This window comes from Rhinolophus ferrumequinum, chromosome 13 (assembly GCF_004115265.2).
Source record: "Rhinolophus ferrumequinum isolate MPI-CBG mRhiFer1 chromosome 13, mRhiFer1_v1.p, whole genome shotgun sequence".
NCBI lineage: Eukaryota > Metazoa > Chordata > Mammalia > Chiroptera > Rhinolophidae > Rhinolophus > Rhinolophus ferrumequinum.
In genome coordinates, this window is record NC_046296.1 from 40,369,928 (window position 1) to 40,390,397 (window position 20,470).

Sequence of the window (20,470 nt, forward strand, 5' to 3'; positions counted from 1 at the left end):
GGACTCCAGTAGATCCCAAAAGTCGGGAAGAAATGTCAGAGATATAGGTGGAGACCCATAAGGCAAGTCATCCAGTCACACGGAAGCGCACATGGTTGGTGAGAAGGGGGTTCATTCTGATTCCAGGCCGTAAACTTCTTAAACTACTCCTACCTTGCTCTCTCTACCCTCCTCCATGCTCTGGCTACAGTTAACTCCCACCCCCCAAAAAAGTAGACAAAACCTGTCAGCTCCGCTCTGGTTGGATGCTTGGATTTGGCGACTTTGTATGTTTCCCCTTAAAAAAAAATGGCGACAACAACGAAAGACGCCAAACACTCCCCAGTGACCTACAAGGGCCGCGGCAGGCTACAATTCCTGGGGATGGTGGCCTGGCAGCTCCCGCTGAAGAAACTGGCCCCCTCCTTCTGCACTCTCTTTGCCTTTTCTGTCAGGTTTTGGCTTTGGTTCTTTTCTGACGGGCCTGTTCCCATTTCCCCCCACCCTCCTCCAGGAAAAAAGCTCAGACCCAGCCTTAAAATTCTGCCCCAGCTCTGGCTGCGTAGCTGGAGTGGAAGGAAGGCCGGATCACTGCACCCCAGGGCTTCGGCTCAGGGGCGGACAAAAACACCAGTCTCGGGGACAGATAAGAAAATGGAGAATACTGTATTTGCTTTAGAAAGTTTTTACATATAGATAAACACGCAGTTAAGATAACAGTAAAAGCGCCCTACGGGGAGTGAGAGATATCTCCAAAGCAGCTAAGAAATACTTGAAATAGCTTTTGCATAAGAATACTACGGTCTCACCCTCCGCTTTCGCTATCGACGGGGTCCCTCTTCCTAACCCTGCCCTCCAAGCACACCTTGACTGCCAAGTCAGCGCCAGGAACACCGAGTGGGAGGGGAACCCCAAAAAGGAAAGAGACAGGTGAGCGGAAAGGAGGAAGAAGGAAGGAGAGAGAAAGCAAGAAAGGGAGGAGAAAAAGCAATATCATATACAGGCAATTTCTACACATATATTACAAACTGGGAAAATGACCAATCATTAAGATATACATAATTCATATAAAATTTTGAAATAAAAATAAAAATCTGTTACAGTCATAACTATTCTTTTTCCACATTTATAACCAGTACCCACACAGGCAGTGACAGAGTGGAGAGAAAAAGGTGCTTACGAAGAAAATGATTGTCTGCTGAACAAAAAACAGAAGATTGCATCTTGTTTGACCAATACTTGGACTTAAAAACAGAGAAAGAAAGAGAGAGAGAGAGAGAGGAAGAAAGAGAGAGAGCAACAAAAGGCGAGAAACATTTGCTATTTCCCTCTCCAGAAGTTCTTTTCTTTTTCTTTTTCTTTTTTAAACAAATTCCGAACAGAGATGGCGGTTTTATTTTTTTCTTTTTGTCTGTTTTGCTTTTGTTGTCTTGTCATCGTAGTGGTGCTTGGTTTTTGTGTAGTCGACTCTTTTTTAAATCGTTTTAAACTAGAGAGAATATTTTCCCAGATACAAATAAATCGTCATGCAGGTGGGGTGCCGGGTCCGTGGGAACCGAAAGGAGAAGCCGTGCTTGTCCTAGAAAGTATACAACTGTCACCTCTTTTATGTTTCTGCCCGAAACATCAGCATTTGTGACTGTCTGTTGGCGTCGCGGTCCTTTGGGGTGGTGATGATGGTAGATGGTAGTCGGGGGTTATTGATGGTTTGCGTTCAATTTATTTTTCTTGGATTTTATATATTTTTGGCTGGGGTGGGAGTGTGTGTGTACTTGTGTGTGTGTGATTGTGCATCCTGATTTCGGTTTGTTTTGGGGATGGAGGAGGAAGAGGAGGAAGAGAGGGCAAGGAGGAGGACGCGAATGAGGAGGGGGAGGAGGGCGGCCTTGGGCATCATACATCACATTCCGAGTCGCTGGAGGTTACCGAGAGGATGGAGGTGCCGGTGTCCGCGCGCTCCGTCAGGCTGGACACACTGGTGGTAGGGCTGGCCGCCGTGGACGGCGACTCTGCCGAGCCGTGCGTGGGGCAGCCGGGCTCGGCCAGCGAGCGCATGCCGCTCGGTCCGATGGCCTGGTGCTGGAGCCTGCGGGAGACAGAGAGCGGCGCCTGCCCTGACACAGCGGCTGCGCCACCAGGCTCTGCCAAGCCGCCTACCGGAGCCCGCGCCGCCAGGAGCGCGGGGCCTGCCGCCCTCGGTGCTCCCCAGCTTCCCCCACTCCGCGCGCCCTTTGCCACCGCCCCCGACTCCGCTCTCGGCGTTCATTCCCCTTAAAAAGAACCCGGCTGCTCCTTGAGCGCCGCAGAGCCTCCCCAGCACGGAACTTGGCTCTCGTGTCCCTTCCCCAGGACTCCCTCGAGCTTCCAAAGGCTTCCCAGATCCGGGCCGGCCCCTGGGCACACGCAGGGAAAGATGCAGAGCCTCGAAGGAGCAGAAGTCGGGGAGGGGAAGACAGGGTGTTTCTTCCTCCCGGGTCCCTGGGACTCTTCAGACTGAGCCAGCTGCGCTAGGAGCGGCTCCGTCGCCTCAGTGCCTCCTCCCCCAGGTCCCCCAAACACACTCCCGGAGCTGCGGGCTGCTCACCCGCCGCCTCTCCGGGGTAGGGCCGGCTGGCTTTGCTCTCAGGATCCCTGCGCAGAGCGCAGGACCGGGGTAAGAGAAAATGCAGAAGCTGGGAGCAGAAAAGTGGGGAAAGACGAGGGAGAGAGAAAGAGGGAAAGGAGAAGGCAGGAGGGGAGCGCAGAGCAGTCTCCGGCTCCCCCTTTCCCGGGTCAAGCAGCGGCTGCCTGAACCTGTGTCCCTGATTCCTCCCCACAAGGAGGCCTTCCCCTGGCCCTGGGATCTCCCCCTGTCAGGCGAAAAGTTGGCTCCATAGGCGGGTGAGAGGGCTGAAGGCTCAGGCGTGGGCCACCTAAACCCAAACACACTCACTCACTCACCCCAGCAACTCACACCCAGCCCCCAGTCCCCCAAGCTGTCAGCAGCAGGGGCCCTGCTCCCAGTGTACTTACACCAGGCCTAGCGCCTATCCAGACTGCGTAGGGACACAGGGTCCTTATCAAGGCTTTCACCCAACTTCTTCACTTCCCTCTTCCATCCCTGATCCTTTCCCCTTTCCCCATCTTTCCCTCCAGTTATTTTCTCCCTACTTGCCCCAGGCCCAGCTCAGCTGACGGGTCAACCCCGGTACAACTTTGTGATTCTGTGGCCAATTTGCGAGATATAGAAACTGCTCCTGCTCACTTCACAATTTAGTGGGCCAAGGAGATGTTTCTTGGCTGGGGCAGGAGGGGTAGCGCGCGCATGACCTCTCCACTCCCAGCCTGGCTCTCCTGCTCCAGGTCATACAACTTGCCATGCTATGGGAAGGAGGCTGGCTGCATGAGGCCATCTGCCTTTTCCCTTTGTGGCGGGGGCCCAGGTTCGGTTTCCTCTCCCTGACATTTGTAGATTCCTCCTCGGGTTTGTGCAATGCATGGAAATAAGAACCAGATGGCAAGGAGCGTTCTTTCCTTCCTTCCCTGTCAGTAGGCTCCTGAGGACCGCCAGGCTGAGGAGCCGTGCTTGGGTGTAGCTGCAGTGCAGGGCTAAGGCTCCCGGGGCCGGAACCAAGGACCGTGGGCACTCAGGACCACACATGCACACTCTCCACCCTGACAACAGCCCCTCTCCAGCAAAGCAATCAGTAAAACCACAGCACGCGCCCCTCTTCCGCACGTCTGGGCAAGAGGAAACTTTGTCCAACTGGCCAGGGGGTCGAGGCTTCTCGCACGCTCAGCAGCCGTTGGCACCCTGCCCCACCCGCCCGCATTTCAACCCCTCTCCCCCTCCCGGGTTCCGGAGACGGTAGCCAGGCCGCGGGCCCTATCACTGACCTGTTCTTGGCTGCCGCGGCACGGTCGCGCTGCCTCCGGTTCTTAAACCAGTTGCCTACTTGTGTGGGAGTAAGGCCGGTGGCCTGCGCCAGTTCGCGTTTCTTGCTGGGATTGGGGTAGGGGTCCTGCAGGTACCACTCCCGCAGCAGACTCCGAGTCCGCTCCTTGAAGCAATGCGTCTTCTGCTCGCCGTCCCATATGGTGCGCGGCAGCGGGAACTTCTTGCGCACGCGGTACTTGTCCACCGGGCCAAGTGGGCGGCCGCGCAGCTTCTCGGCCTCCTGGTAGTGCGCCTCGAGCCACATGGCCTGCAGCTTGCCGTGAGACTCCTTGGTGAACTTGTGGTTCTCCAGGATGTGGTAGAGGTCACGGAAGTTGCCCGTGTGGAAGGCGACCACAGCGCGCGCGCGCAGGATCGACTCGTGCTTGTTGATGGCCTCGCACGCCCCGGGGGCCACGGGCAGCGACCAGAGGAAGCGGCCCAGCCGCTCGATGTCGCCCGTCTCCTCCAGCGTCTCACAGACGCTGGCCACCTGCTCCGGCGAGAAGTTGAGGGTGGGCAGCTGGAACATGGACAACTCTTCCGGGGGGGCCCTGGAGCCGCCGCCGCTGCCGCCGCCGCCTGCTCCGCCAGCACCGCCGCCTCCCGCACAGTTGCCGCCGCCGCTGCCGCCCGCGCCGCCGCCGCCTCCCGCACCGGTCCCGCCGCTGCTACTTGCCAGAAGTAGGGAGCGGTGGTGAGAATCGGCGAAGTTTGGCAACAAGAAGTGGGAGGAATAGAGGTCTAGGGGGGAGCGGAATACCATGGACTGACCTGAGAGGAGAGAAAATTCAGGGAGAGGAAGAGAGAGGGGAGGAAGAGGAGGAGAGGGGCGATGAGGACCAGGAGGAGGGAGAGGAGAGGGGGGAGGAGGAGAAGGAAAGGAGGGGGGAGCAGGAGGAGGAGGAGGAGGGGTAGGAGGAAGGGCGTAAGGGACACCCACACCCTACACACATCCACACACACACACACCCGCGCAGCCACATAGAGAGGGAGGAAGGAGAGCGGCCCGGTGCGCGCGCGCAGAGAGCGAACCCGAGACAGAGAGAGGGAGAGGGAGAGAGAGCAGAGCGAGAGCCAACCACCGCCGAGTCAAGATTCAGCGATTCCACAGCAATCGCCCTAATGACAACAGCCTCATAATATCTCCCCTAAATCCACAGTGAGTGCAGCATTGAAACATTTTGTTTCGCTTTTCTATTGGTCTGCGGCATGTCGTTGTGGCGTTGCCACGGCAACCGCTGCCAATCACTGTCAGCCCTGCCAATCAATACCGAGAACGTAAGGACGGTTTTACCACTTAGCCAGAGGGGGGGGGGAGGGAGGGGGAGAAGGAGAGGAGGGAAAGAGGGAGAAGGAGAAAGAGAATTTTAAAAAATCTTTGCAACTCTTAATCTTGCCTCTCTCTCTCTCTCTCTCTCTCTCTCTCTCTCTCTCTCTCTCTCTCTCTCTCCTTTTTTCGCTGTCTTTGAGTTCCCTTCTTTCCTCTTCCTCAAAGAAGTTGATCCAGAAATTCAAAGAGCTATGGGCATAGAGTTGTTGAATGGGATGAGCAATTAAAAGGGGGATTTTGTTGGGAGGTGATTTTGTTGGGAGGTGAGAGACTACACATTCTGCATGAAGGCCAAGGGCCAGCCCGCAAAGACAGGCCGAGGGCCAGCCAAAAGGGCACGGTTTGCACATGGTGTGCACGTCGGGCAGCCTCTTTCTGCCTATGTGAGCACTAATAGTGGCGAGGAAGAAAGAAGAGATGAGATCATGGGGCCCACCGCCAGCCGACCCCGGTCTGGCAGGTTGCTGTGCCCGGGGATCTCCGATTTCGGGGGGCATCGGGTGCTGGGAGCCGGAGCCCAGGACCCAGGGGATAGGAAGCCGCTCTGGCCTCCCCCTTCCCCATCATCGGCCACATTTACCCCAACTTTCTCTGCACTGGATCCAGCTTCTCTTTACTCTGGCCCCAGTCAAGGAAACTTGATTTGCCATATTGCCCTGCATTTCAAAACAGCAGTAGAAATAACAGAACACTTCTTTCCATCTTAAAAAGCAACCTGCCTCTTTGTTTCTCCCCAGTCTTCAGCTGCTTCTCCTAGGAGCTGAGAAGCCTGGGAACCCTCTGCCCCCACGCCAAGCCCAGTACCCCCGCGCCCAGGAGCACTGGGCCTGCCTACCAGCCCCAGAAGGGCACTCAAACTTTGGAGGCTGCCCCAAAGAAGCATATAGGCCTGCAAATTGCTTGCTTGTTCACATTGTAAAGAAAAAATAATAAAAGTCTAATTTCTCTAAGGAAAGCCCAAAACAGACCCCAAGAGGCCCACAGAATGGAGATAGCTGTCCCCCTCTCTGGCCACTGCAGGCCGCAGGCCGTGAATGAGTATTTATTCTAAGGTATGTCGCTTTTAAGAAGATGTAATCAGCATCTTGAGCGGGGCCTCCCTTTGTGAGGCTTCTGTAACTATGGGAGTGTGATTTACGCAGATTTGTCGAGGTCAGAGACGTCTTTCTCCTGAGCAGTGTATATTTAGACAGGACTCGGTTTGGTGTTAGAAAGTATATATTTTGAATGAGTTCACACACAGTAGCCAACAATGCCCACATTGTCGGCCCGTGTACAACGTGTATTGAAACTCAGCGTCCAGACTTCAACTAATCTGCCCTCAATAAAGCTGAAATAATTATCCTAAGCTGCCTTTCCAGAAGAAAAATCATTGAGGAATTCAAAACTTTTTTTTTTAAAGATCTTTTCTGCATTCCGATGCAGATCTGGGGGCGAGGCTCCGAGTCCACACCGCTTTGGAGATCTCAGTGAGGCAGGAGAGAAAGAGAGATGGAGAAGGAATTTTAAATGTGAAACCTAACGTGACCGGGGCTGCGAGTGGCTGAGACCCTAACCCCCGAGCTCGGCGCTCCTTAGGCCTTGACCCCCGCAGCGCCAGGCCTCCAGGCTGGGAAAGCGAAAGCTGTATTGGGGGTTCCGCAGGGGGCTGGAGGCTCTGGGCTGGACGAGGGGGCAGATACCGGCCCACTCAGCCCTAGGCAGCCGAGGATCACCGGTCCTAAACCCGCTGACGGAGGCCGGAAAATATTCGCTCACAAGGAAGACCGGCCAAGCCCTACTTGGGGTGACTTCTCCCCTCCATATATCTTCCTCCCGGCCAGTGCATCCTTTCCCGCTCAGCTTCGAAGCTCTGGCGGTCGTTCATTGCGCCCAGAAAGAGCCTTGAGGTTGGGACACAAAAACAGACACTTCATCTTTTCTTCCCGATCCCTTTCTCTCGTAGGGGAAGGATTATAGGCTGAGGGGTGGGAGGAGGAAGGGGCAGGAGGAGGAAGCGGGGGAGGAAGGAATGAAAAAGGGGAGGGGAGTGGGTATTGTGCCGCGTGTGGGGGGAGAATTCCTACGGGTGGGTTTCCGAATATTGTGTTCAACTTTTTGAAAGCAGCTCGTGACCCCGAAACTGCATCCCCTGGAGCCGAGGACCCAGGCGCCGGGCGGGCGGGTGTACCCACCCAATCCCCTCCCCGTCCCCGCAACACCCGCCTCCGGGTGGGGGAGACACGGTCTCTCCCCGCCGCTGCGCCGCTGGCCCCGGAGGGAGGCTGGGCAGGTGCCGCGGGCTCTGCCGAAAGCGCCGAAATCGAAAACCATCGTCACTCAGGGAGAATTGAGGCAAGTGGGGCTGAGACTCAGCTCGGCAACACCCTTTCCCCAGCCTCGGCTGGGATTCCTGCCGACCCGCCGCACCAAGCCTGCTCCGGTGGCGGCAGCGGCTTCAGGAGTGCAAAGCAGGGCGGAGGGCGGCGGCAGAGCACGCAGCTTTGTGCGCTGGGACAGCGCCGGGCGTAGCCGGGCGGCAGGGCAGCCCAGGCTGTCAGAGCCTCCCCGTAAAGCCCCCTCCGCGCCGCCCACGGAGCCCACCTCGCTGTCCAGTTGCCACCAACGCCTCTCTGCTCCGGTCGGACGCACCACACCCGCCACCCGGAGCCCGTAAGTTCAGAGTCCCGAGAGCTAAGGAGGGAGGCGGGGCGGCGGGTCCTCGGCGGGGATAGTTGGTCCGGCTCCTAGCGAAGCTGGGACCGCAGGCTCGGCAGGGTCTTGGTCTAGGTGTGCAGATCCCTGTGCAGAGCGGGGGGCTGGGGTGGGGAGGACCGCTGTGAAGCAGCAGAGCTTCCCCTCCCAAATTCACAGGCGCTGGGGGGGGGGGCGGCGGTTAGAAGCATAAGGTTCTCTCGGAGTCCGGGCCCTAGGCCGCCTTCCCCTTGCTTTGGGCCCCCGCGGCGTTGGGCAGTACGACTGCGGGGTGATGAACCTGGGGCACCGCTGAAGGGGGTGGCGTAGGGGGCGCCTGCACCCTGGGTCTCTCAAAGCGGGGAGATCGAATGGGTACGTCAGCCCGCGGGCCTTAGCTCTCCCATACCCTCTCACTGCTCACACTCCGAGATCTGGGACTTGGCGCAAGTATAGGCCGAGGTCACAAAATTGTCACCATCATCCCTGCTATATCCTGGCCCAGATGACCTGAAGGACAGCGTACAGGTGGTGCGAGGAGAAAAGGCGTTTGGGCTGGAGAGTGTCTTTCTCGACTAGGACCTACTGGCCATTTATTTACAAATGTCAGTATTAACTCCAGCATTCAAGACTCCATCAGGAGGGGAGCCTGAGAGACTCCCACTCTCTCCTTGTTTGGTGTTACCAGGAAAGCCAAGAAATCTGCAAACCTCCCAGAGGGGAGGACCCGAGGGCTAGGGCAGCTGCACCGCTCGGCCTTGCTCAGCTCGGTGAGGCTACTTTGTCCCGAGGGGCAACGCCCCTTCCGGCCCCCAGGACGGCGCGAGGCGGGGGCCGGCCCAGTGACCAGAGGTCTGGGCTTCCCCGCAAGCTACAAACTGAGGCGCTAGGAGCGGGCAGCCGAGGAGGGCGCAGGGGAGCGCAGCACGCAGGCGGGGAGGCCGCGAAGCTCTTCAAGGACCCCGATTACTTTCCTTTGAATGAAAAACAACAACAACAACAACAACTGCTCCCCCTCCCACGCGCCTTAGCCTCGGGGGACCCGCGCTCCAAGCAATTGTCGCCTGGGACAGTAAACACAGCTCAGTTGCCTCAACTTTCTCCGCACATAAAAGTTCCCGGCGTGCGGGGAAATTTGAATATTTGATCAGCCCCTTTGAGTGACCCTCATTAGCCTGGCGCCCTGCTAAGGCATCGCCACTGCAAGAAAGCTGCTGGGCCCGGCATTTGTATGCCTTGTTAGCGCCGCTTAATGAAGCCGCCCCAACGACTCAAAGGCGGCCTCCGGGGGCTGGCGGCGCGCACCTCCCGGCACCCCGCTCTGCCTAATGAGTCCCACCGCCTCCTGAAGGCTCCTCCGCCCCCCACATCCTCAAACAAGAGGAGTTTGGCTCTGTCTTGGGCCACCGCACTTCTCACCGCCAGGCCAAGGGCTGTGGGCACAAACCCCGCCCAGCCGAGAGAGGTGGGAGACATGGAGGATGGGAGCCTTACGGATTGGGGACTGGGTTGTGGCCTCAGGTTGTAGCCCAAGAAGGGCACGGTCAAACCTATCCCAAGAAGGCCAATTTCAAATCAGTTAGTCACCCCAGTTCCTTAAAGACACATCTGACCTAATATTAGGGTGGCAGAGGGCAGACGCCCAAGGGAGGGTCAGCTTTCCATCTTCCCTCCTCCCCAAGTTCCTTTGGTCTCCACTGCGCCCGGGCTACCTACTTCTTTGCAGGGATCCCCTTCTGACAGCCAGAACTAACATGCTAGGGCTTGGATTTGAGAAGGGGTGGGCACATTCAACTCCTCAAGCGTCATTGTCCCCACTATCCGCAGACCCAAACACAGTCAAATGTTATGACAGTTGGCATCAGGGCAGGCAAGGTACCACGGCCACCCTGCCCACCCCCTACGAGAGCCATGACCTCTCTGGTCTCTCTTTAATCATGCTTCCAGTCTTCAGGAGGCCTGGAGAAAACTTCTAGGCAGGGCCACCCTGTACAGGACTAACTGAATGCTAGGATGAGACCAGGATTAAAACAGGCCTGAGGGAGAGGAAGAGAAACATCAGTCACTCTGGGAGGAAGGATGGGGGGCAAAGCCATCACTACTTCCCCTTAAATCAATGGGATTAAGGAACCCTATTAGAAATTGTGCTTCAGTCCTCTGAAAAAGTAGACTTTCTTGCCTCTGCCGCCTCTCTTCTGATGCCCTTTTCCCAGAACAGTTGTCTCTCAAGGTCCCTCCTTGTTCACCCAACTCGGGTTTTTAAGGGTTACTTTTGGGGGGATTAGTGCACAGGGCTTAGGAAGCATGTTGCTCTCAGGGCCACGCTCTGGGCCTCCTGGAGATGGGTGCACCCCCATATGCCCACAACCCCTCAGATACACAGCAGGCTGTCCAGGTTGGTAACCTTGGGACACCATTCCAGGGCAGCCGCCTTTAGAAATGAGTGGCACCCAACCAGCCCTCACCCTCTGCCAAAAGGCCTGGTAGGCCCCTGGGTTAGCAGAGCCTTTTAAATCCATCTGGTCTTCTCTTCTTCTCTTTCCCCCAGTTCAACTGGCATGCCCCACCCCATTTACCATCCCACCCCCGTCCCCATATTTAAGCCCAAACTGATGATCTTTAGAGCTCATCTCTGTGTTGAGCAAGGTGGTGTCCCAGCCTTGACCAATCTAAGGGGCAAAGGTAGGAGCGGGGAAGCAAGGGGTGGATGCTGCTGGAGAGAAGGGGGACCTGAGGCGGAAGGTAAAAACTCAGCTCTGTGGCCCCAGAGCCAGGCCTTCCAACTGCTCAGGGGAGGAGGTGAGGGGAGGGGGCTAGGAGTCCGCGGGCAACGGCCGGGGCATCGGCGTGGGGGGCTAGATCCACAGGAGAAGGGCGGGAGGCGGGGGTCGGGGGAGCGCGCAGGGCGCGGGGGGGGGCGGGATGCGGCTCTTTAAGAGCCACACGGTTGGCAGGAGAAGCGCGCGGCCCGGTGCTGGTAGAGCAATGACCCGAAGGGGATTTAGAGAGAAGGGAGCAGGCAGGCTCTGGGGGCTTTGTCGGGGGCGACCAGAGAGGCCGAGGCACAAGAATAAGGAGCGACCGCGTCTTGAAAGGCCGCACGGAGGCGGCGGCGCTGCTGCTCTTGACTTCTGAGCACGTCTTAGAAAGCCTGCCCCGGCTTAAGCCGGACTGCCTGTGCTGGGCCCTGATCGCCGAGTCCGCGGGTTCCCAGCCTCCGGCCTCCGAGCCCAGGAGGTGTGGGATAAGGGGCGCACTGGGGTGACGGGAGACCTGGCAAAGTTGCTTTTGGCTCTACAGCCGCCTGACCCTAGCGCAGAGCTGCGAGCCTGACCCGCCACACCCCGCATGGCCAGAGAAAGAATTTTCTGTTTCCAACTTCGGCTTTTGGTTTTGTGTGTCCACCTCGCACAGCTCCGGAGCCGGCCGACCCCAAAGGGAGTCTCAACAGGTGGCCGGGTAAGTCATTTAAAAATTCGGGTTATATCGTCAGCCCCTCCCCTCCCAGTTTTCTCCCTGGCTGCCTTGCATTCCCTGTGCTCCTCGCGCCTGCAAAGGCGGGAGGAGGAAGTGCGGGGGGTGAGGTCGGGGGTGAGCGGCGCCCTCTCCCAGGGTGTCCTCGGGTTCCTGGTCCCTGCCCAGGACCGCCGGCCGGCGGCCCCTGCGAAGCTCTACCCAGTACCCCCGGGTCGTGATCACCCTTAACTCCGTTGTGGGCTCTGGTACTCTAGGGTGTGTGTGTGTGGGAGGGGGAGCGTCGGTTGCAGGAAAAGGGGCGGGGAACTTTTTGGCCGGGCGGCTTTTGTATGGGGGTTATCGCGGAAACCCAGTATCACCCGCTCTTTTATGAGAGACCCGGATCCCGCCGGGGGAGCCCGCACTAGCTGTACAACAGCCTGCAGAAGCGCGTTGCAGCCGCCGGGGGTGGGGATAGGGTGGTAGAGACGGAGGGGGCGAGAAGTGGGAGGAGGGGTAAACAGAGAAAGGCAAAGGCAAGAAATCCTGGGCGTCCGAGTGAAAAGTCGGAAAATGTCCTCAGAGCGCGCAGGAAATAGGCGCGCTCGCTCGCGGGCTCTCTCTCTCTCTCTCTCTCTCTCTCTCTCTCTCTCTCTCTCTCTCTCTCTCTCACACACACACACACACACACACACACACACACACACAGGCACGCACTCATACCCACCCCAACACAAGTAGCCCATGCACGCGGCTCTTGGCAGGGCGGGTCGCAAGCCCCCGCGCCCAAGCCAAGCCAGAGTGGAGCCACCCTCCTTCGTCTCCCTCCCCGGCTCTAAGAGAGTTTCCTCCAGGCCACCGGTGCCCCGAGAATGACTGGGGGAGCTGGGAGGGCCCCCCGGGCTGGGGCGCAGGGAGGATCTTACCTGCAGAAAGGTAAGGGAAGCCAGGAGCAGGAAGCAACAGCGGATAAATATTCATTAGGAAGTGTAAGTGTCGCCTTTTAAACCGCGCGGCGCGCGCTCTCGCTCTTCTCTCTCTTTCCCTCCCTCTAGCTGTCCTCTTGTGAGACTCCTTTCCCCTCTCTCTCAGTCTCCCCCTCCACCTCCACCCCACCCCCTTTCCTGCGAAATACCTGGTGGATCCCAGTCTAGCTAACTTGTTCGGAAGCCTGAGCCTGGGGCAGCGCCTCTACAGCTGTTTGCCCTCGCTCTTGGGGTGCGCGTTCCCCATCCGCCTTCCCTCCGGTCGCCCAGCCCGCACGCCCTTCTAAATTACTACATCATTAGCTTTATTTTCCTGTGCGGGGTGGGGTGGGGTGGGGGAGGAGGTGGTGGTGCTGGTGGTAACTGCGCAGCCCGACGCACCTCCGCAAAGCGGGCCAAAAGCCGGTTGGAGGCTGCCCCAACTTCATCCCCACCCCACATCCCCACCAAGTCTTATTTCTCCCCGACCGTCTTTCCATCTCCTCCTCTACCCTGTACCAACCCAACTTCACCATCCCTCTCCACGCCCTTCCCCCGCCGCAGCCAATCCGGATACCCGGCCAGAGCGACACTGAGATGCCAGGTGTGTGGGTACAACGCGCTGAGGTTGGGGCTTCGCCCTGCATGGAGTGTGGGGTAGCCATTGGAGCGCCCCTTTCCCACGTGTGTTTTCTAGCTTGACATTAAGGGCATCAGCTCCCACGCCTCAGGGCCCCTGGGCCTTGGCTCTTTGGCTTGGCCTGGGAGGCCGCACGGAAGGTGGGAAAGAAGTGGCCTCACTTTGTGCGAATGCGCAAGAGAGACAGACTGACCCACCCACGTACTGACAATGGCCTTTTACGAACAAACTGACCTGAAGTTAGCCGCAAGTCCGCATCTTTCTCTCTCACGCTTCGAGAAAACACTCCTACAGGATTCCAGGAGCAAACAAGTCTCGGCACCATCCCTCTGAGAACCGTTTCCAGCCGCTAGCGAGCACGTGCACACCCCACCCCCAACCCCGCACGCCGGAGGCCCCAGCACCGGAGGCCTTCCCTGGTACCGGCTGGGGAGACTAGAAGGCGGCAAGGCGGCTCCCGGTGGAGGGATACAGCGTAAAACCTAGGATGACCGTGGCCACCATTCTTGGTACTCTTCTTTCTCGCTCCAGGTCCCTAGGCCACTCCAAAGGCTCTAAGGGATGGTGTGGCCCCACGGTGCTTGGGGGTGACCTGGAGGCGCACTCCCGCAGCCCGCCGCTCTCCGCTCGCTGAGGCGGGGGCGGGAGGAGGGGCCGGGGGGCGGGCCCAGGCCAGTTCCCAGTTACAAATACCGCTGCTCACCGGAATCTGAGCAGAGTTTCGCCCGCAAACACGCACGTCACTGGCCTGGAGGCACCGCGACCTCCTCAGTACGGTCCTACACCTTCCCCAGGCTCCCGGGGGCGCACGCTGCCGTTTGGTTGCCTGGGAGGGAGTAGTGCGGTCGCGAACCTCCAGGCGACCTCGCGACGCCCTCTTCCACCATTTGGCCTGGTCTGACCGGGCCAAAAATCCACTCTGAGAGGTCCCAGAGGCTGTTTGCACTCTTCTGGAAGGGAGCAAGATGCAGGATGGTAGCAGGGTCTCCCTCCTCCTGGAAGGTTAAGAAGCTGGGCAGATGAAAGTGTAAGGGAGGTCTAGAGGGCTTTGGGGTAGGGAAGCCTTGTTAACCTTGCACCCCACCTAAAACTCCGAGTCTGCAGTTGCACATCTCCCCGGAATGCAGACTCAGGAGGTACGTATCTAGCACACGACCGAGCTCAGGCTTAAGCTACCACCTAACTGTACACGAAGCGTACATGCAATTGTACTCGAATACACATGGGAGAATTCGAAGAACATTAACAGCAGAATTTGAGGAAAAAGGAAGTATCCACAGACGGAATTATTCGAATGCACGGGTGCATAGCCAGTGGTCCAGATACAGACAAAAGCCGCATGACGCGCGCGGGAGTGACCCCAGACACAGCGGCAGATGTACAGGAAGCCACACACAGGGCGAGTGGGCCGAGCGACGAAGCAGGCCTCCAGGACGGGGCTTCCTGCTAGAAGGACTTGGTTCCTGAGAGGGCAACTTTGTTGAGCCGACTGGGTGAGAGACTTCAGGTCAAGCCCTAGAGATTAGATAGAGCACCTCATCCACCCCAAAGCTGACCCTTTTAACTTCCTCTCATTTGGGTTGGAGACGCCCAGAAGAGGGCAATCCAGGAAAAAATTCATTTTGACAGGGGTTATTTGTTATTATTAGGAGATAGCGTTCTGAAGCAGCATGGGGTGGAGAGCATAGATGCACCCACTCAATACTGTGAGATTCCTAAATCCTAATGGGAACGTTCAGCTCTAACCAGGAGCGGGAGGGCCCTTATTTTGTCCCTCTCACTCCTCTTATCCCAAATTTAGTCGTCGAAAAGAATCTTAGCTCAGCTCCACACTCTCCTGCCCTCACTTCCATTCCAGTCCCCTTTAGAGCAAATAGTCTACAAAAGAACACTCCAAAGCAAACTGAATTATTTGGTTTATTAAACTCATTTTTGTTTGTGTGTGAGATATTGAGAAGTTCTCACAGCCCCTATTCTCAGGTCCCAGGCAGATCTCACTGACTCCCCTCCAAGCTGGGGAGCTGCGAAGGAGTCCCAGAGTGGCTCTCCCCCAAATGCCGGAAGAAGTGTTCAGGCTTGTTTGTGATTTTAGCTCTGTTTGCCTCTCCAGTCCAGTGAACATTCCATATACTAGCCACCATGGTTTTCCTGCAGAAGAGGCAGGCACACTGGACACAATGGTGTCCTCCCTTGCACTTCATCTCCCTTACTTCCTAACTCTCTCTCTCTCTGAAAATAGAGGGTAAGTTTGGGAAGAGTCTTTTAGGAAAAAAAAAAAAAAAAAAGGAAGGAAGGAAGGAAGAAAGAAAGAAAAGAAAGAAAGAGGACTTTCTGGGCCAGCAAGTCGGATGACCACCCTCCAAGGTCTGTCTTGTGAAGAAGAGACAAACCATCTGGAAATCAAGGCAGAAGGGATATGTTTAAGCATAGTAGTTGCCCTAGAAACGGAGGGGGTGTAAGATCTGAGTAGGGAAGCATTTCTTTTCTTTTGGGGGCAAACACTGTGTCCTTTTTTTCTCCCCAAGATACACTTAATTCCTGGAAATTTTAGCAAGAGTTTGTTGTAGCTGTTTTGAACAATAAAGAGTGAAAATCACTTTAGAATCAATTAATCTTCCTTGAAAGGGCAGGTTCTTCCAAGACTTCTCTCTTTCCTCAGGTTTGTTTTTCTTTATTCCCTAATAAGAGTCCACCTGCTGACACACCTCACAAAGAGACTGCAACAGAAAGGGAAAAGTGAATAAGGAGACCATCACTTCCAAACCGGAAGTATAACTTCCATTCCTTAGAGCTGAGATTCAGGACACAAAAATCTCCTTTACCTCGGGGGCATTTCTCCCCTCTTTGGGTAGTTTATTTGGAGCCTTTTCGTTAATAACAATCAGCATTTCAGAGTTGGAGACGTTTGCTTTTACTCTACTTATCAATTCTACACAATTCTTCAAAAGGCTTGTCTGATTTATAAAACTGCATGTACACAGCTAAGCTCCTTGCAATATTTATCACTCAAGCAGAAAGCAGTTCGTTTTCTCATAGTCCCAAAAGCCCAGGGTACAGTCACCGGAGCGAATTTTAATTTTTTAAATTTTTCAATTAGTTGACATACAATATTATATTAGTTTCAGATGTACAACATAGTGATTAGACACTTATGTAACTTATGAAGTGATCACCCCAATAATGGAGCGATTTTTTTCTCTGTGTTTCTTAAATGCCCTTGTCACCTCTGTCAGAGCCACATGGCTCAGGGCAAAACCTTGGAGGTTTGTGACTTCTTGAGTGAGGCGCATTGTATTTGTTAGGGGTTTTTTTTGTGTGTGTGTGTGTGTGTGTGTGTGTGTGTGTGTGTGTGTGTGATGAGGAATTCTTAGTGATTACGTGAGTTTTCTTCTCTCTCTCCCCCACTTCCCTTCTCCGGCCCAAAATGAGCCAACGAGAGTCTTCCTGAGCAGAAACCCGCGGTCTAGATAGAAGCTAACCATTTCCGCTGCACCCAGCAAAGGGCTGAACAATGTAGTTGTCCGGTCCAGGTCTGGGGCGGGAAAGGGGGAGTATGCGGGTGGGGGAGGAGAAAACCATCACTAACAATAAAATAACCAGATACCTCTTATACCCCTTTAATCCCTTCCATTAACAGTGTCAATGCGCTGGAGAGGCCGTGTCACCTCCAAAGGTGTCTTCACCCCTGGAGGGCTCAGGCTTCCAGCCACAGCCCAACAGTGGGCCCGCGCGCGCCCGAGAGGAGGTGCTCCGACGGCAAAAATCCCATACATTTTTAACTACAGTGATTACTAAATTAATAGCAGGCACTAAGACAGATGTCAAAACGTCTTGAAAATGTTTATCTGTGAATAATTGAGAAGGTGGTGGGACGCATTATCTGATTGTGTAATGAAATATGTATGAGGAACAGCTGTTTGCAACAGTCCCCTCCCGCCGCCTCCTCAGCCCGGCCCTTCTCTTCCAAGCAGGAGTCGCGGCGAAGTTGGTCGCCCACTTTCGTCCACTTGGGAGCCCGCTCCGCCTCTCCAGGGCTGCTGGCAGAGTTGTGGCTCCAGCGCGTCCCGGAGTCACCCTGTTTCCTGACGGACATCAGCAGGCAGTCGCCTCCTCAACCTCGCGCTTGTGGTTTTGGTGGCAGCGTGAGGCTTAACTGCCGGCCGAGCTGTCCGTCGCGCCTTCGGGGCGGGCCGCGGGCTCGGCCTGCGAGGCCCAAGGAGAGCCCAGGCTCGGGCGGCAGCGGAGGCTCGGAGCCCTGGTATGCGCCCGCGATGCGGCGCGGCCTGCTCCGAGGCCAGGCCCCGGGGCTCGGCGGCTCAGTGGGGCGGGCCCGGGGTCACCGCGCGGTGACGGGGCTCCCGAGAGGGCTTTGTTCACCGCTCTGGCCACACTGCGCACTTCCTTCCAGCCCCCAGCCAGCCCCCGTTCCAAGCCTCCGCGCCGGCCCTGTTTGTTTTCTCAGCCTCGCGCGCGCCCCCGGGACACGCCAGCAGCCCTCGGAGCGGCGTCCGCGGCGCGAGGCTGTGGCCCGAGGCCGGCCCAGGAGCGCTGGCCCGGCCGGAAGTGAAGTGAGGGGAGACGGAGCTCTGGAGCCTTTCTGGGGTTCCGGGGGCAGGGGTGGTGGCCTAACGGGGCGTACGGCCGGCGAAGGCCCAAGTCCTGGGCTCCGAAGGGCCCGGGCGGCCTGCGCCACCGCCCACCCCACTGCTCGCGGGCCGCGGGCCCCGGGCCCCGGGCCCCAGCCCCAGCCCTGCAGGAGGGTGGCGGCGGTGTGGAACTGGATGAGGTCGCCGTGAGGGGGGGCCATCAGGCTTGAACATTAGCGGTGTCAGCAACTCCGATAAACCCGGTGACCCCGTGCAGGAGGGCTGTCCCCTTTGCCGCATCCCGGGCTCTTCGCACGGCGGTGGGAACGTGTCCCGCAGCCGAGCCGTAGGCCTGCCCGCGCACTCCGCCTCTGCGGCCTCCTAGCCCTTCACCTTCCCGCGCCGGGGGTCCTGTCCCTAGTCCCTGGCGCCCAGGAATCCTCTCCCCACAGCCTCCGGCCGCGCTAGCCCTGCCGGCGCCGCTGCCCCTGACCGCTCCGGGGCCGGCAGCGGAGGAGCGGGGTCCAGCTCGGTGAGCGCGGCGCCCAGGCACCGAGAGTCTATGGGTTCCCACCGGCGGACTCGCAGTCGAGATGCACTCGGGCGTTAGTTCTCGAGCGTCCCCCCTTTTACCTAATCCCTTATGTTTTTATTCTAATCCTACACATTACAGTTAATCTGTAATGATACCGCTTCGGAGGAACCTGTTGCATACAAGGCACGGTAATTTGTAACCTTGGAAACTGTTTTAAATAAAGATTGTAACAGTGATGTCAACTGTGTTTGTTCTCCGCGCGGGGAGCGGATGGGGGGCCTGGCAACCCCCAGGAGGAGAAGACAGAGTTTCGCAGAGAAGGGAGCAAGGCGCGTGGGGCAGAGCGGAGCGGGCAGGAGTCCCGCAGGTGGAGAATCAGCCAGAACCTGTTCCAGTTCCTCCCGTCCGGCGCCTGCTGTCTTTTGGGTTTTTCCTTTGGGAAAATCGCGTGGTCTTAAACCCCGAGGGAAGAAGAGAGAGCAAAATTGAGGAAAACTTGGTGAACTTGAGCCACTGTGTATTGCAAATTAGCATACAGCCGGGCCCTGCGCCGCTGGGACGCTGAAGCCTTAGAGAGTAGAGAAAGGGAGGCTTACAGGACCCTTTGGCTGCAAGAAGGCAGAGCCGCCTGTGTACTGATCACTGCTCCGAGCTTGCTTCTCTATTAAACACACCCGCAACAGCAGCAACCACCACCAAAAACTGTTCTTACACCGAAAAAGCAAAATTAAACATAATTGCTTTTATTTATCTATTGCTTTTATATCATTAAAATATTTTTAGTTACACTGTATAAAATAGCATCCACTCTGATTATTACCTGCCATATCTGTTGATCTGCTCCTTGTGTATCCCGCACAGCAATATTAACAATTAAGAAAAAAGCATATCTTATACATTGTATCTGTCAAGATATGTTACAATTTCCATTAACAAAAAAACATTATTCTTGTTGAAGAAGCTATGAAGCATATCTTTCATGAGCACTTTATTAATAATCATAGTTGTCAAAAAGAATTAGATATGCATAGATTGTAGATGCAAAAGAAATATTAGATGCACAGAATAAAATGTACAGTGCGATTGAAGCATAACTATTTTTCTTTTTAAAATAAATTTTTACTGAGGTGAAAAAAAAACCTGAGCTATTAAGCTTACTTAAAAGATGGCTTTGTTGGTTTAATTATACTGTAGTTATTTTATAAATATGTTTCAAAGGAAGCTTGCCATATTGCATGTCAATGAGGACTGTAAAGAAAAGCTCACAAAAGCTAATGCATACCAAATACCAAATTTTAGTCATTAGCATTCTTATTTATTACAAACTAAAGGGACCTATTAACAGACAAGAATTTCTATTTAGCTAGCATTACAATGTTTGGTCATTAAAATAAAAGGGCAAAGTATATACATATTTTTTCCCTTGGAATTATACATTCTTTTTGCCTAGAAGCTTCTGGAGAGACTGGGGGATATTTGTCATTGGGGAAACAAGGTTCTACAGTGAGAATGGTCCAGAGGGCCCAGAATCACTATTTTTAGTTATCAAGCTTAATGCTATTTATTTTGAAGCAAGAACAGTGCTAAGCTGGGATACACAGCGTCCTGAGGGCTGCATAGTAACCACAGTCTATGAGGGGCCCTTTGTCTTTAATTTGTGTCATGTGCATATGCAAATTATCAATTGTTTTTCCTCTGGGGGAGGGAGTGGATAGCAACGGTAATACTGCTTTTGTTTGGATATTAAAATGTCCTTAAATGCTCCCTGGACTGGGGTACTTCTCCCAATGCGGATTCCCCTAGTAGGAAACCCTACCACGACTTTAAATACAAGCAGTACTAATTCTAGAAACACTCACATATAGATTTGCGTCATTTCAAAACCCTTTCATTAGAGCAAAAGCGGCAATTCTGCTTTCACACCAGAAGTAAATGAATATATAAATATATTTTTCTGAATGCCGATTTGAGAGGGAAAAAACTTTTGAACCATTTTTACATTTAGAAACTTTAAAGATCTTTTTTCTTATTAAAATCAAGGCAGACTCCCCTCATCCCCCAATTGGGTAGGAGAACAAGTAAATATTACAGAAACTGAAATGAAACATTTGGAATGATAAAGAAGGGTTATTTTGAATTACGGTAGGTGAGAATTTTTTTAAGTGCCCAACAGGAAAAAAAAAGAAAAAGAAAATAAAGCACAGCTTCTTCTGGTCTGACATTTCATTCAGACTTGAATGTATCTTAAATCTTTTAAATGCAAAAAGCAGAATGCTGCCTGCTTTGGGGGACTTTTTGCGTTAAAAAGATTGAAAATTTACAAGAAAGGTTCTTCTTTGAAAGGCCTACACAAAAACAAGAGGTATTAGAAGGAAAGAAGGGAATTC

The 20,470-nt window shown here is 55.1% G+C and overlaps 2 protein-coding genes across 2 annotated transcripts; one reads left to right on the forward strand and one right to left on the reverse strand.

Annotated features, from left to right (window-relative positions):
• Positions 1-657: 657 nt before the first annotated feature.
• SIX3 (SIX homeobox 3) lies at positions 658-12,406 on the reverse strand. The gene is made up of 3 exons (XM_033124305.1): positions 12,284-12,406; positions 3,856-4,669; positions 658-2,065 (listed from the first exon to the last, which is right to left on the reverse strand). Exons 1-3 carry the CDS (start codon positions 12,336-12,338, stop codon positions 1,873-1,875), a joined length of 1,062 nt encoding a protein of 353 aa, XP_032980196.1. The 5' UTR covers positions 12,339-12,406; the 3' UTR covers positions 658-1,872.
• Positions 11,208-18,260, forward strand: LOC117032706 (translation initiation factor IF-2-like). Its single transcript, XM_033124306.1, has 2 exons — positions 11,208-11,360; positions 16,934-18,260. The coding sequence occupies exons 1-2, from the start codon at positions 11,250-11,252 to the stop codon at positions 17,756-17,758; spliced, it is 936 nt and encodes a 311-aa protein (XP_032980197.1). The 5' UTR covers positions 11,208-11,249; the 3' UTR covers positions 17,759-18,260.
• The last annotated feature ends 2,210 nt before the right edge of the window (positions 18,261-20,470 follow it).

What these genes read in the sequence shown, in the direction of transcription:
- LOC117032706 (XM_033124306.1), top strand. Translation starts at nt 11,250, where the DNA reads ATGGCCAGAGAAAGAATTTTCTGTTTCCAACTTCGGCTTTTGGTTTTG. An exon ending in GAGTCTCAACAGGTGGCCGG is followed by an intron (nt 11,361 to 16,933) that starts GTAAGTCATTTA and finishes TCTTCCAAGCAG; the next exon opens with GAGTCGCGGCGAAGTTGGTC.
- SIX3 (XM_033124305.1), bottom strand. Translation starts at nt 12,338, where the DNA reads ATGAATATTTATCCGCTGTTGCTTCCTGCTCCTGGCTTCCCTTACCTT. An exon ending in CTTCCCTTACCTTTCTGCAG is followed by an intron (nt 4,670 to 12,283) that starts GTAAGATCCTCC and finishes CTCTCCTCTCAG; the next exon opens with GTCAGTCCATGGTATTCCGC. An exon ending in GCCGCGGCAGCCAAGAACAG is followed by an intron (nt 2,066 to 3,855) that starts GTCAGTGATAGG and finishes TGTCTCCCGCAG; the next exon opens with GCTCCAGCACCAGGCCATCG.